Below are 15,705 nucleotides of genomic sequence, written 5' to 3' on the forward strand. Positions count from 1 at the left end.
TCCTAAGCAACGGCGGGTTTGTTAGCGCTCGTTAAGAGTCGGACGTAAAGCGCTAACGCTGACGACCGTCGCAGTCTGGCGCCGCTGCTGGAGCCTCTATATCAGGCTGTGGCTTTCTCGCGACGCAGCGAGCTGGAGGACCACGAGTACCGGCTTTCTTCCTCCATCTCAATCGGAAACATGACATCACAGCTCATATGTATTTTGGGGTTTTTTTTTTTTGGAATCTCGTTCAGGTAGATCAGTACCGCTCATGTTTGCTGTGAAGGGGAACGCAGCCTTCTCTCCAGATGTGTTAAAAAAAACAAAAAAAAAAACAACAGTCACGGAATGAGGTGTTAGGACAGGGGGGGGGGGGGGGGGGGGGGAAAGAAAAAAATGAGGTCCTGTTATGATGCAAGAGGTATTCACAATGTCACATTTTTCTTTTGCGAAAGAAGTTCCGAAGAATTTCCAGTTCACAGTCCCGAGAGGTGAGAACGTAACTGCGAAAAACAGAAAAACCTTCCCATGTGCAAACATGTAAGGAGGCTAAATGCGCAGGACTTGCATGAACACTGCTGTTAAAATTAATCGCTGAGGCTTTCTGCTGTACAGGAGTGAAGAGACACGGTCGTCGCTTCACAATGAGGTGTTAATAATAATAATAATAATAATAATAATAATAATAATACGAGTTCTCATCATGACGGAGGAGTCTCCTCACGCTAAGCGTTTCTCCACAAGCCATGTCCACTGCCAGCTTAGAGTTTTCACATACAATGTAAACTTACTGAAGAGCTTCGCTCCTTCGTTTAGAGGTTATGAGCAGCTAAACACTAGAACAGAAATTCTGTGCCAAGTTACAAGCCTTCAGAGATATCAGATCCCCCGCTCCGCCCCCCGAGAGGAAGAAATGACTCGTCCAGCAACTGATATTTAAAAAATAAACCCCAAAGAAACAATAAAATGTGGACACGCCCACAACCTCCTGACACACCAGGTACTCGGTGTTCCTGTTTTGTTCCTTGGTTTAGGGGTGTCTGAGAAGCACCAGGCCAAATTTTGAGCATCCAATCCGATCCGCACAGATTCCGTAACGCGAGCGGAATCGAGCACGACGTCTCTGTGAGGATCAGGGCGGAGTTTCCCCGGTTTTAACAGTCACAACACAAAGATGATATTACAAGGGGAAAATAAATCATCTTTACACGTGTTCTGTCTATTTATTTATTTATTTGTTTATTTATTTATTAGTTCAAATGGTTTATTTTCACTCTCCTATTTTCCTAAATTACCCACAATGCCTTTCGCCTGCCTGCTGATAACGGTGTAGTGGGATTTAGGCCTCGAATCATCTCTTATCTAATGGGAGCGATGCAGCGGCGCTTTAGTCCTTCAGTCTGTCCGGCTCTCTCACTTCCTCATCTGTACGTTCTGCCAAAACAGATCGGCTTCCAACGACTCCGTCGCGCTCGTCGTCTCGTAGGTCACGGACTAGCCGAGCCCAGTCTCAACCGCGTCGCAAGGCTGCGTTGAATTCTGGGACTTTGAGTCCAGAGTTTGTTCATTTTTTTTCAGATCTTTGATCTTTTCTCCTAACGAACGTCATTGTAACTGCGCTAGCTACGACGACGTCCCTCTCTTCCACCAGAGCAACACACGACCGCTAACCTCTCACAGGAATAACGAGAACACGGCACCGACCGACAGACTGTCACAAAACACATCACATATTTCAACGGAAGCACGTTTCAGTGTGGAGATTTCCTTTAAGATGATGAGTTTCAGAAACCGGGCTCTGTTCGGACACCGGGGTCCGGTGGTACATTCACACGGCGGCAAAGCAAACCAGGTCCTTCGACAAACGCGTCTCTAAAATGTTTGTTCTTCGACACTGAATTCACGCTACGTCGACCAACAGTGGTCTTTAGTTTACGGCCGGTTGCCGTGGTTTCACAAGTAGCTTGTGGCTAGTGCGATATGGCCAATCGGACACACGCACATTTTATATATATATATATATATATATATATATATAAAAACCCACAGAACATACATGAAAGCATATGAATAAATTGCAGCGTGACTCAAAACTCCACAAAACTCTGTTCACATCCAACCCTGCATTGCCAGCTCTCCAGCTGCCGTGAACGACTTCACGTCCTCCGAATGAACGACTTCGATCCACATTTCCCCGCAAAATTAATCGGAGCGGCGTCGAAAACAAACGCTCCACGTCGTTGCGGTGTGAATACGCACGCCCTGGAAATCTCGCTCGGATCACTTCAGTCCACTCTTACAAAATAATAATAATAATAATAATAATAATAATAATAATGATAAGAAAAAGACTTTTTCAACCCCAGTAACTGCGAAGTCTTTCCTTCTTTCCTCAATTTTGTTTGGACACTTCATAAAAAAAATAATAAGTTTTTTTAAAAAGGCATAAAAGAACCGAAAGCCTGATGTTCATTCATTCTTCTTGGCAAATACACGAGCGGGGGACATTTATTTCAGGAGAGAAAAAAGGACGCTGGGGGGAGGGGGAGGGGGAGGGGGGGGGGATGAAGGACGCTCCGTCGTTAATTTAAACATTTTCTAAAACTAAGTCTGCTATTCTGTTGGGTTTGGCTGTTTTCTTTTTTTTGTTCTCCGTGTAGAGCGCTCGCGCCGGTAGGGACGAAGAAGGTGGCGACCTCGACCTCGGCCTCAGCCTCGAGGCAGATTACAAAATAAAACCCCAAAACAAACAAAAAATAATAATCTAGCGTCGGCGGCGCTCATGCCAACAAGACCGAGTCCTTCTGTGTTTGTTGTGCTGGGGAGCGCTGCACAGACTTCTGGTCCAGGTCACGGAAGTGTTTCTCCACCTGCGCGCGCACACACACACACACACACACACGAAATACATTTGAAGTAAACGACAAAGACAACATGGTCGATCATTAACAAAATATTTGGTCCTTTTGAAGGTAATTAAATACACACAGGCTGCACTCGATCAGATCATTCCCTCCTTACTAAATACTTTCAACAAGTTTTTCACAAATGTAACAAAAAAAAAAGTAACGCAAAGACGCCGTCTGAAAAACCGCTTCTAGATTTAAAAATAAATAAATAAAATAAACTCTAAAGAGCAGTAAACAGTAATAAAATAAACCAAGAAATCAATATTACCATCAGTAATGGGTGTGATGACCCTTTGTTTGAAAATAAATAAATAAAAATCAATCGGTAGTGCGAGATACGCTTCGTGCAGGTTTAGAAGGAAACGATTGACCTGGGAATCTTCGCTTGCCTCGTGAGTGGATTACGAAAATAAATAAGTAAATAAATAAAAGTCCACGTGAAGTGCCGTGCGCCTATTAGAAGCAGGACTTACTATTTTGCGTACGTGTCCTAACGCGCTGCTCTCTTTGCCTCTGCAGTTGTCCGCTCGGTACGGCGGCGTGATGACGACGTCGTCCATCACCACGATGTTCTTCTCCTGCCACTTGCAGTCTTTGATGCTGAAGAGGAAAAACGTCATCGGGGAGGGGGCGTGAGAGACAGATCCGGAAGATGGAAACGTCAGTAACGTTTTTTTTTTCTACGTGGAGGAAAGATTCAAAAACGGCGCTCACGTTTTATGAATGGTCTGGAACAGCTGCTGGCCCTCCGCAGAGACTCCGGCGCTGATGGCGTACGCCTGCGCCAACTTGTCTTCTTTTTCCGCCCGAGCTCTACTGGCGAGCTGGAGAAGAGATGAGTGAAGGAGAGAGAGAGAGAGAGAGAGAGAGAGAGAGAGAGAGAGAGAGAGCGCTTCACGTACTCGCCCGACTCTGTGGTAAACGGATGTGAACTGTGAGCGATCGAGCCCGCGCGTTCTTACCTTGCTGAAATTGAGAGACGCTAAAGGGGGCGGAGTCCCGCTGCGCTCGTTGATGGTGTCCACCTTGGACACGTAGGCTAAATTAACCAGGATGACATCATTGAGGTGGGACTTCCCACTGGACGAGGGGCATTCTGGGAAAAAAGAGCGGTCAAGGAAGACGAACAGCACAAGTGCAGAAGCTGAACAAACGACGAGCGTGGAACTTTAACTTTTTTTTTTATATAAACGCACTGCTTGCGTTACAAACGCCGATTATGAGAGAAGAGATTTAACAATCTCTAAATGATGAGGCTACGATACAAGATCAGGACAGAAGTTTACTCACAAACGGCTGGCAATACAGTAATGCAGCATTAATAATAATAATAATAATAATAAGTAGTTTAGGTGTTTAGTTTTTAATGCTACGCCAGCATCTAGGGCTATATTTATGGCAAGAACAGGGTTATAAATAAATAAATAAAAATAAATAAATAACCCACAAAAGAGTAAACTTTAACAGTAAAAAAAAAAAAAGGTTAAAAAGTATCAAATATTCCACAATGAGCAAGTAAAAAACAAACAAACAAACAAACAAAAAAAAACAGTCATTTTAGATGAATTTGGGAAAATAAATAATAATTAAATTTATGGTATAAGTAATAATACATTTGCTTATTATTAATGAAAAATGTTTTTAAACATTAAGTATAGAATATTTACATCACATCAGCTGCCTCGATAGATAGATAGATAAATAAATAAATAAATGCGCGGTTATTTAGAGCGGTTTGAACGCAAACCTTCCAGCCAATCAGAATCGAGTATTCGGACAGACCCGGGTAGAAGACGATACTATAATCGACATCCTGATCGATTACATCGCAGTAGACTTCTGAGATCGCGTGGACGAGAAGACCTTTCTTAAATTTGGCAGTTTTTTTTTTTAGATATAGTAAACAAAAGCATGATTTGTTCTCAGGTTTATAAGTTTGAAAACAAAAACAAACAAACAAACAAACAAACAAACCAAAACAGACTTGGATATATGGTGATGCATATCGGGTATCGCAGAAATGTCTTCATGAAATCATATGATATGATCTTCTCCGTCATATACGACCCCGGATGCGTGTGAATCTACTGTACGAGATCTTTAAAACTAAATTAGACGCGTTTCTAAGCCATAACAGAAAGAGAGGCTGAGCTCCTCGGTGTGTTAAACGGACAATTCACCCAAAAATGAAAATCAGAGAAGGACGTGCGTCGGAGATCTACAGGAAGTGAAGATATTCCACGAATGAAAAGACTTTTTTTTTTTTTTTTTGTGCGTATAAAGCGTTCGTACCGCTTCATAAAACTGGGATTAAACCTCTGGAGTCACCTGGATGACTTCTTCGATGACTTCATGAACTTTTTAAAGCTTGAAAGTTTTGGTTAGTGGGCCCGTAAACGGAGGGACAGAAATCTCGCAGGTTTCATTACAAAAATAAAAAAAGACTTCGTTCGCGTTCCGGAGACGAACGAAAGTCTTGCGGGTTTGAAACGACACGACGGCGAGGAACCGATGACGGAACGTTCATTTTCGTGTGAACTGTCGCTGTGAGAACCTGACGGATACCGGGATCAGCCTCAGGCGTGTGTTAGAACGACGACACTCGCACCACCACTGCTTCCACACACACACACACACACACACACACACACACACACACACACACACAGTCTGACGTGTGAAGCAGCCATAGCGATGTCACCGGGACACATGACGCCAGATTGTCACAGGAAAAAGGAAAATACGCCACTGATCCACACTAAATCACTGAAGACATCAGAAGGATTTCAGTAAGAACAGATCACAGAGGGGAGATTTCCTTTAACACTCACCTGTACGCAATGTCAGTCAATGTGTCACGTGGGTGTCACGAAGACACTACTGCACGTGTTTTCTTTTCTTCCCCCCCCGGTTGTTTTTTTGACTCCACACACATTTTGACCGCATGACCAGGTTTGTGTAAATCATGTGTGTAAATCCTTAGCAGTAATAAAAATTTTAAAAATCGGGATTACGGAGGGGGGAAAAAAAAATCAGGATCAGATCCCGTTATTTATTTATTTCTGTATTATTATTAATAATAATGTCCTATGACGCGGTATAACTCATAAAGAAGCCATTTTTTTTTTTTACTTTAAAAGGGGTGTGTTACGGGGGGACTGGCTAAAAGGTGACACCAGAACCGCCACTTTAACCCACAGCGTCCGTGTTGAACATCTATATTATCGCTCTAAACGTTCATTTAAAAATTCATGAACAATAAATAAACACACGCTGATTACCGACTCGATTCCCTTCGCTTAGACAGTAACAGTTAGTTAGCTTAGCTTAGCTTAGCTTAGCTTAGCTAGCGTAGTACAGCATAACTAGCCTCGAGACACCGACATCCGGGATTTTTTATTTTATTTTATTTTATTTTTTTAAATAAATAAAGGATACTCAAAGTCAGCATCTTGGTCTGATAATCGAAAGCGACGACCTCTCCCTGTAAGCGCTGTCCCAGGCAGGTGAGGCAGGCGACATGGCTCCCGATGCTGAAATACTCCCCCGGTCCCGGAGCCGCCATCTTCTCCGCCAAACGAAAGCAGCCGGAGCGCAGGACGGGACGCTTACGTGCTTACGTCAGCGTGCGTAGTGACGACACCGCGGCCAATCAGAGAGCGGGGGCGGGGCTATGGGTGGGCGCGGTTGGGTATAATAATAATACTAATAATAATAATAATAATAATAATAATAATAATAATAATAATAAATATAAATATAGCTGCAAGCAGCAATTATCGGGGTTCAAGCCGTTTAGGGCCCTTAAAGACGTTAAAAGATAATACTTAATATCGTGCAATCCTATAAGCACCTAAATCAAAGAAAAAACAAGAAAATTTTAAGAAATACCGGCCTTCGTTAAGCTTCTCTAATAGCTGCTGTCCGCGTATATGCTGACTCGACCTTGGACAAGGACAGTTCTTGCAAGATTTATTTATCATCTATTCGACCAATGGTTCCACATTATACTCCCAATTTCGTATTTTGTTCTGTTATAGCGCCACCAACTGGTCACAATCAGTATTTTTTATATCTCATTCTGTTCAAGAGTTCAAACTTTTCAAAAAAAAAAAGAGCTCACTTCAAACTTTTTGATGTGCCTTTAGGAGGGTAAATTGGGCAGTGGTACTCAGTGGTTAAGATGGTGGACCGTTCCCCAGAAGATTGTGAGTTCAAATCCCAGCACCACCAAGCTGTCACTGCTGGGCCCTTGCGCAAGGCCCTTAACTCTCAACTGCTCAGATGTATAAATGAGATGAATGTCAGTCGCACTGGATAAGGGTGTCTGCCAAATGCTGTAAATCAAAACTTCAACTTTAAAAAAAAAAAAAAAAAAGTATTCATCTAAGTAGTCCAAAGAATTATCCTGCTATAGGAATATTACAGTTGAGCAAAAAACCTAAGACAACTTAATCTCAAACATTTATACGAACGATTTGATTGACAGCAGTGGTCCTAGAGACAAAGTTGTTCAGAATCAGAAGATCTAATGTAGGATATAAAGAATATGTGTATATCTGAAACATATACAATCATTTACACACCATTTATACAGCCATTTTCACGTTTTTTTTTTTTTTTTTACTATTATAGCGCCACCAAGTGGTCAATCTCCTCCATTTTTGACAACTGCCCTCAGACCGAGACCCTACATAAGTTTACCAAGTTTGGTGAAAATATCTCATTCTCTTCAAGAGTTACCATTTAATTAAAAGTGTTCACGCCCACTTCAAACCTTCTGATGTGCCCTTGAGAGGATAAATCAAAAGTTCAACTGGTTTTTGATAACTATTGATCTAACACAGGTTCTCAACCTCTTGTAACTAAAGCCCCCCCCACCAAGCCTCCCCTATCATGTGGCATGCACCCCCTCATTTCATTCAGGAGTTATAGCCATTTATGTAAAAGTGGCCACGCCTACTTCCTGTGTTTTCACACACTGTAGCTACCTCAAGTCTTTGTTTGATAACTTTTGATATTGAGACAAAAAACGTCCCCAATGGGACGAAAAACCTAGGACTCGTTCGTCATGTCATGCTGCTTTAAGCTTTCTGTTTAAAGTAGAGTTCTGGAACTTTTCAGTTCATAAGAAGGTTCTAGAACCTTGGTAGAACCAAAGGCTATCACACTGCTTTGGAGTTTTAGTTCAAAGCCCGGTTTTAGTTCATAAGAAGGGTCTAGAACCTTGGTAGAGCCTAGGGTTGTCATGTCGCATTAGGCTTTTTGTTTAAAGTAGAGTTGTGAACTTTTTACTTCATAAGAAGGTTGCAGAACCTTGGTAGAACCAAAGGCCATCACGCTGTTATAAAGTTTTAGTTCAAAGCACGGTTTTAGTTCATATGAAGGTTCTAGAACCTTGGTAGAAGTAAGGGTCTTCACTCTATTTTGAAGTTTTAGATCAGAGAGTACCAGAACTTTTTTTTTTTTGGTTTATAAGAAGGTTCTAAAAATTTGGTCGAACCTAGGGCCATCACATTGCTTTGAAGCTTTGGTTTAGAGTTCTAGAACCATGGTGGTTTAGTTCATAAGAAGGTAGAACCTAGGGATATCACGCTGCTTTGAAGTTTATTTCAAAGTACAGTTTTAGTTCATAAAAAGGTTGTAGAACCTCGGTAGAGCCCAGGGTTGTCATGCCGCGTTAAGCTTTTTGTTCAAAGTAGAGTTCTGAACTTTTTAGCCCATAAGAAGGTTCTAGAACCTTGGCAGAACCAAACGCTATCACGCTGCTTTGAAGTTTTAGTTCATAAGGTTTTAGAATCTTGGTAGAAACCAGGGTCTTCACTCTGTTTTGAAGTTACAGATCAAAGAGTGCCAGAACTTCTTCAGAGCACTGAAATGATTGGCCATGTCGTCCGAGACAAAGACAGACGCAGAGGAGCTGAAAGAGACAGCAATTTTAATGAATTATAATCACAGTAATAGATTGCTCAAATAGCGTGTATTGCACATGTGTACACATATATGCACTCTATATACACGTGTGTGTGTCAGTGTGTGTGTGTGTGTGTGTGTGCGTGTAGCGGTTCGAACTTCGGTATTATACACACCTTGGTATTGTCGCAACATGAAAGCATTAAGAACAAAAAAAAAAACACAGAAAATCGAGGAATGTGCTTCGATAAAATTTTTTTAACTTCTGCATATCAGCAGAGAGAGAGAGAGAGAGAGAGAGAGAGAGAGAGAGAGAGAGAGTGAGAGAGAGAGAGAGAGAGAGAGAGAGAGAGAGAGAGTGAGAGAGAGAGAGAGAGAGAGAGAGAGAGAGTATTAAAAATGCAAAGATTTTAAAACGACACCTCCAATCACATACATAGAGTGGCGATAGCGACGAAACACCAGAACGATGGACAGGACGTGATGTCTCGCTTTAAAACAAACAAAAAGTAATAATAAAAAAAAAAAAAGTAAGAAAAGAAAATATACAATAAACCTCGGTGATCATTAGGGCACTACATATACACAACATGAAATAGCAATAAATATACATATTTACTGAATAGCAAAATAGTGCGAACGCTGACACACAACGGTTCTCCCAGTGTCCACCTGACGTTTTATTCATTTATTCATTCATTTTATATTTTATATATATATATATATATATATATATATATATATATATATATATATATATATATATATTTTAGAAAACTTTGTCTGCCTATTGCTCTCGCTCCAAATAAAAAACCCGAACAAATAGTGCAGACCAAACAGGGACACGCCCACATCCAACATGGCCGCCCATCCGACGGACACACCCGAGGACGTATTTTTAAACAGGGTCGAGACACGAAGCGACGCACGAATGGCGACGAGACACGGTCACAGTACTTCCTGTTTCCACATATACACATACATAAAGTACGGCGTGTTGAAGGGTCACACGACCGGCTGACCTTCCTGACCACGCCCGTATTTCGAAGAAGCTGTCCGAGTGTGCGTGCGTGTATGTACGTATGTGTGTGTGTGTGTGCGTGTGATCGTAGGCACGTGTGCTCTGAAAACACAAAGTACAAAACGAAAACCACGACCACTAACCACTGAGGAGTAAAAAAAACAACAACAAAAAAAACAAAAACAAATAAACAAAGTTTCCAACCGAAGTGAAATGAAATGTCCAGCTTTGATTTGTTTACACGCGCCGTCGAATAGTTCAGATTTACAACCGACGTTTCGAACCGAACGTCTCGGTTTCCAAAAAACACAAAACGACCGACGACCCTTCATTTCTGACTCCAAATAAATAAAGCGGAGAGAGTCAAGAAAGAGGGAAGTCGCAAAGTTCTCTTTTTTTTTTTGTACGTGTGTGTGTGTGTGTGTGTGTGTGTTTTTTAAGACAAGAAATTATCTCGTACAAGACGATCCACACCAGACTGAAGGCAAATGCTGGAATCAACTCATCACGTTTTCTTTCCCCGCCCCCAAAAGATGTAAAAAGATTTATTAACATTTTATCTATATATTTATATATATATATATACACACTGTACAGCCCATCACCAGGGGACAACCAGCCTTTCTACAAATATGCTTTGTTAATAATTAACCAGGTTGAGATTTTTTTTTTTTTTTTTTTTACAAAAACAAACAAACAAAAAAACAAACAAACCATGAAATGTTCCATCCTGAGCTCGATCCTGAAAATATACAGACCTCACAGTGAAGCGTGGTGGTGGGAGCATCGTGCTGAGCGCGACCCTTTTTTGCCTCCAGGTTGTTTTATTAATTTAAAAAAAAAAAAAAAACGTAGTTATTAAATAAGGAAACAAAAATGAATCAGTTGTTCAATCCAATGTCTAAATCTTTGTCTTTAAAGACCTTTTTTTTTTGTTTGTTTGTTTCCATCGCCCGCTCTCGGTCCGTAACGCGTATTTAAAGGCGACGTGTAAACGTGAGATATTAGACTAAGACGGATTAGACGGTGGATATTAGACAGCTGAGTCGTGTGTAGTGTGGTGTGGTGTGGTGTGGTGTACTGCTGGTCCACTGTTCTCAATCACCGCTTCTACTGTCACCTTAAACCTGATACAATAATAATAATAATAATAATAATAATAATAATAATAATAATACTAAGACTTTCATTTGACTCACGTGCTACAAGAGTGACTCAGATCGACAGTTCTGGATTTTCTCGGTTCACGTCGACCTGTTTCTTACTGAGCGTCTATTGAAGTTTAACCAAAAAAAATGTTGATACGTATACACTCTACATCGCTAAAAAGTTAGTGCACCTCCGACCCTCACACCCATATGTGCGTGCCGAACGTCCCATTCTAGATGTATTCCTCTCTTTTGCTGTTATAACGTGCGCCACGCTTTCTTCCGGGAAGGCGTTCCTCTAGATTTTAGGGCGTGGCCGTGGGGATTTGTGTTCGTTCAGATACGAGGGCGTTAGTGAGGTTGATGCGAGGAAGGTCCAGCTCCAGTTCATCCCAAAGGTGTTGAGGTCAGGGCTCTGTGCAGGACACTCGAGATCTTCTACCTTCTTCCAACCTTCACAGACCGCGTCTTCATGGAGCTCGCGCTGTGCTCATGCTGGAGCAGTGTCTGTTCCTCTTAGTTCCAGTGAAGGGAAGTCGTAATTCCGTTGTGGAAGAGCACTCTATACGGGTGTGATGATCAGGTGTTCACATACTTTTGGCCAGATAGAGTACTATACACAGTACAGGACACTCGGGGAGTAACGATTTAGCAGTTTGGATCGATGCATCGGCATTTTGAAAGGCGGCGACTGAAATGAACCGATGCAGCAATCATGACTCACGAATCGATTTGAATATAAACGGATTGTTATCGAAATAAAAAGGACAGGACGGGCGACTGGTGTGTAAAAATACATCATGTTAAATATCACATACTTTACTGACGCTTTTAATACACCGATTAACGGTAGGCCCTACGCCGGATTCGGACGAAACCGAATCGAATCGCAAACGAATCAGAACGTTGAATCGAATCGTTCCGCTTTTAAGAATAAAATCGTATCGGATCATGTGATGTGGAAGCCTGAGGTTTAGATTCCTATCTATTACAGTACACACACACACACACACACACACACACACACACCCACACACCCACACACACACACAGTGGTTTCTGAAGCTGGTCTTTGTCTCAAATCTATACACCGACTCCTTCTAGAGCCGTTCGGCTGGTTTAAAGCGCAACTCGTCTGCTTCTTGTCTTAGATAGCGTACGTGTGATCAGACATTATTCGACACGATAAATCTTGTGGCGTTTTGTGTTTCTCCGCGTCATTACCGTCACGCTCACGAATCCATATTCAGTAAAGCTTTCAGCATCATCTCATGTCTGATTTCGTGCCTTGTGTTGTTCCACTGAGTCAGAGTCACTCGATGCTGGGGAGGAACTAGCGGGAGGTAGATGGCCTGAGAAAAATGACCTTTTTTTTGATTTTTTAAATACCGCTGAACTCCTACACTAGCGCAGATATCGGGGGGGGAAAAAGAGACTAACGTAGAAAGTAGCGTCCACCATTTGGTTTGGAGGTGACTCTCAGAATCTCAGCACACTCCACAGTTAGAGCCAGGTTAATACGTCAAATACATCAATAAAGCAAAAGAGGAGACGCAGTAGGCATCGTGAACGCTTCATTTAATTAAGTAGCATTCGTCATTATTATTATTATTATTATTATTGTTGTTGTTGTTTTTTAAACATATGTGCTTTAATGCTCAGGTTAGTGCACAGTGCTGTCTCGGCTTGTTGGAAAGAACTCGGTCGAAAACATTTGAAAGAAATGCAAAGTTGTCCCCAAACTTCAGATGGGCGTCGTGTTGTGTACGCTCTTAGAGAAGAAACAAAAAGGGTTCTTTAAAAAAAAAAAAAAAAAAGGTCCCTTGTGTAGTTAAGGGTTCCTAAAAAAAGAAACGCGTCGCCTGGAACCCTTTCTAACACGCCGTAGAGGGACGACGAAGAACCGTTACGAGATCTAAAGCGAAACTCGTGTTTCCCGTTATAAACTTATTCCAATTATTAGCGTTATAAATAAATGCGCCAGTTTAAGCCCCGCCCACATGGAAGATTACCGGCAGAAGTTTCTACTGAAGAAAAAATAAAATAAATTTAAAAAAAAAAAAAACCCGAACATGTCGTAACGGACTGGATCTTAACAAACGCACGGGACTGAAGTCAGCCCAAACGTGACGCTTCTGTAAAAAAAAAAAAATAATAATTTTAAAATACAACAAAAACAAACAAGTCGATAATCACACACGCTTCACTCAGAAACACTTAGAAAACAAGAAACCGTTACGAAAATAAAATTCATCTGGTGCAAAAATAATAGCAGAAATAAAGCTCTGTGATTAGAACGGGTGTGTCGTAGTGTCTCAGTGGTGTTTGTCCTTATTGCCTGCGTTTTTAAGAATAAAAACTTTTTTTCTTTTTTTTTTTGAAAAAGTCTGTAACTGTTGCGTTGTGTGTTTAAGGAACAAACAAACAAACAAACAAAATCACACCTGCCCTTAAAACCCTGATGCCACATTCATCGCGCAGTGACACGACATGACACATACACATCATCGTGTGTGTGTGTGTGTGTGTGTGTGTGTGTGTATATGTATGCTTGTATATAGATATAAAAACCAACTGTGTATCCGCACGCAGCACTTTACACTTTTATCCGTACATAATATTTTAAATCGACTGAGCAGATTAACACTGATAGCTGTTTCTGTGTGTGTGTGTGTGTGTGTGTGTGTGAGATTTTCATATAAAAAAGAGAAACATCTCCATATAAAAGTGACCACAGACACTTAAACTTCAGAAGAAAAATAAAGCAAACAAACAAAACAAACGAGAAACCGAAGTTTCCTGAAGAGAGAGAAGAGTCGAGCGTGTTTTATGTACAAGGGACGAAAAGTGACCGAAAAACACTAAAGCAACACGAGTTGGTCATCGTCATCATCGTCGTCGTCATCGTCATCAAAGAATCAGAGAAGCGTCACGATGGGATCGCGCACCCCACCGGGGGCGACGCAACGTAGCAAGGCTTAAGGTCTGACCTTTGACCCCTGATCTGACAGGAGGAGAGGAAACGAGTGGAGGAGTCCGGGCTGAGCGCTCCGAAAACAAAATGGCTGAAATCGGCGCTTTCGCCTGACGAGATTAAGGCAGAGAGGAAATTCTGAACAAAGTCAACGTGAGAGGTGTGTTACTATGGATGTCTGATGCAGTAGTTGGTTGATGTGTGTGTGTGTGTGTGTGTGTGTGTGTGTGTTTCAAACATTAATTGTAGTATAAAAGGCACCAAGTCGGCCCACGTTCGCTTGTGAAACAAAAACCAAAACCATCCATGTGTTTTAATTCGGTCTGAGAGTCGGTCAGTGATTCAGTGAATCAATGAGTCAGAGTGATTCCGTGAGTCATTTAGTGAGTCAGTGAATCAGTGGGGGAGTTAGTGATTCAGTACAAAGTGAATCACTCAGTGATTCTGTGAGTCAGTTAGTGAGTCACTGTGATTCAGTCAGCAGGTTAGTGAATTAGTGAGTCAGTCGATGAGTCAGTGATTCAGTCAGTGAGTTAGTGATTCAGTCAGTGGGTTAGTGATTTAGTGTTTCAGTCAGTGATTAAGTCCGTGAGTTAGTGATTCAGTGAATCAGTCAGTGATTCAGTGAAATCAGTCAGTGATTTAGTGATTCAGTCAGTGGGTTAGTGATTTAGTGTTTCAGTCAGAGGGTTAGTGAATCAGTGATTCAGTCAGCGAGTCAGTGATTCAGTCAGTGGGTTAGTGATTTAATGATTCAGTCAGTAAGTTAGTGATTCATTGAGACAGTCTTTCAGTGATTGAGTGAGTCAGTGATTCAGTGAGTCAATCACTCAGTGTGCTTTCTTCTTCTGTGTTTGTGCGTGAATCAGTGTGTATGTGACTTTTATGTGACTCCTCAAAAAAAAAAAAAAGAAGTAAAAAAAAGAAAAAAAGAAACGTCATCCTCCTCAAGCGCCAAAAAAGGTGACGGGTTCCACCTCCACAAACGGACAAATACAAAACACACACACACACACACACACACACACACACATATATACACCGGTACATGTGTAATATTCATACACGTCTGTGTGCTTTTGTAATTGTACGTAAAGATCGTCAGTTTCAGCGTGGTTAAAAACCTCCGAGCTCCTTCACATCTGAGCGTCTGCGCTGAAATCTTTTTGCATTTCGTACAGGAAATGTAGGTTTTTGTGGGGTTTTTTTTCTCCACTTTATGCTCCTTTGCCATGACAACATCCCAGCGTCGTCTCTTTGCGCACGTTCCACGAAAGGAGCGGAAAATAGAAGAGTTTAAAAAAAAAAAGAAAAACGAAAAAAGTGGGTCCTGCTGCCGGACGTGTGTTCGGTGGCCCACCCGGTCCTCTTCCTCCTCCTCTTCTTCCTCCTCCTCGTGTGGGAGTGGAGCGGAGTTCTGCGTGCGTCCATCGAGCACCTGGAGAACGAGTGAAGGAACCGATCAAAGAGCTGCGTGGAAGGAAAGGAGCGTCGCTGCCGAGCAGGTGTGGACGCCACAGCGTCGTGCTGGACGTGTTCCCCTCCTACAGCACGGGCTCCTCCTCCATCGGCTCCTCGGCAGCCCTGAAACATACCACGACGACACTGCTGTCAGAGCGGCTGGTCTAGACTATTCATCAACACCTTCTGACCAATCACAGTCCAGAACTCCACAGCGCTGTGGTGTCAGTGTTATTACTCATTACAGGCAGGACTCATCTTTAAAGACGTCTAAAAATAAACGATAACAAGGAAGAT

General features: G+C 41.9%; 2 protein-coding genes across 6 annotated transcripts in view; both read right to left on the bottom strand.

Moving 5' to 3' along the window:
- Positions 1-202: 202 nt before the first annotated feature.
- On the bottom strand, positions 203-6,489 carry lsm12a (LSM12 homolog a). Its single transcript, XM_017454162.3, has 5 exons — positions 6,330-6,489; positions 3,854-3,987; positions 3,606-3,715; positions 3,365-3,491; positions 203-2,852 (listed from the first exon to the last, which is right to left on the bottom strand). Exons 1-5 carry the CDS (start codon positions 6,454-6,456, stop codon positions 2,763-2,765), a joined length of 588 nt encoding a protein of 195 aa, XP_017309651.1. The 5' UTR covers positions 6,457-6,489; the 3' UTR covers positions 203-2,762.
- A 4,279-nt stretch (positions 6,490-10,768) lies between these two features.
- hdac5 (histone deacetylase 5) overlaps positions 10,769-15,705 on the bottom strand; it is a 95,096-nt gene continuing 90,159 nt past the window's right edge. For all 5 annotated transcript variants that reach the window (XM_053675202.1, XM_053675201.1, XM_053675200.1 and 2 more), the window contains one exon: positions 10,769-15,531. In XM_053675202.1, the coding sequence (XP_053531177.1) occupies positions 15,492-15,531 (40 nt within the window). In that variant the 3' untranslated portion in view covers positions 10,769-15,491. The remainder of the gene's footprint in view (positions 15,532-15,705) is intronic.

This window comes from Ictalurus punctatus, chromosome 24, assembly GCF_001660625.3.
Source record: "Ictalurus punctatus breed USDA103 chromosome 24, Coco_2.0, whole genome shotgun sequence".
Lineage (NCBI taxonomy): Eukaryota > Metazoa > Chordata > Actinopteri > Siluriformes > Ictaluridae > Ictalurus > Ictalurus punctatus.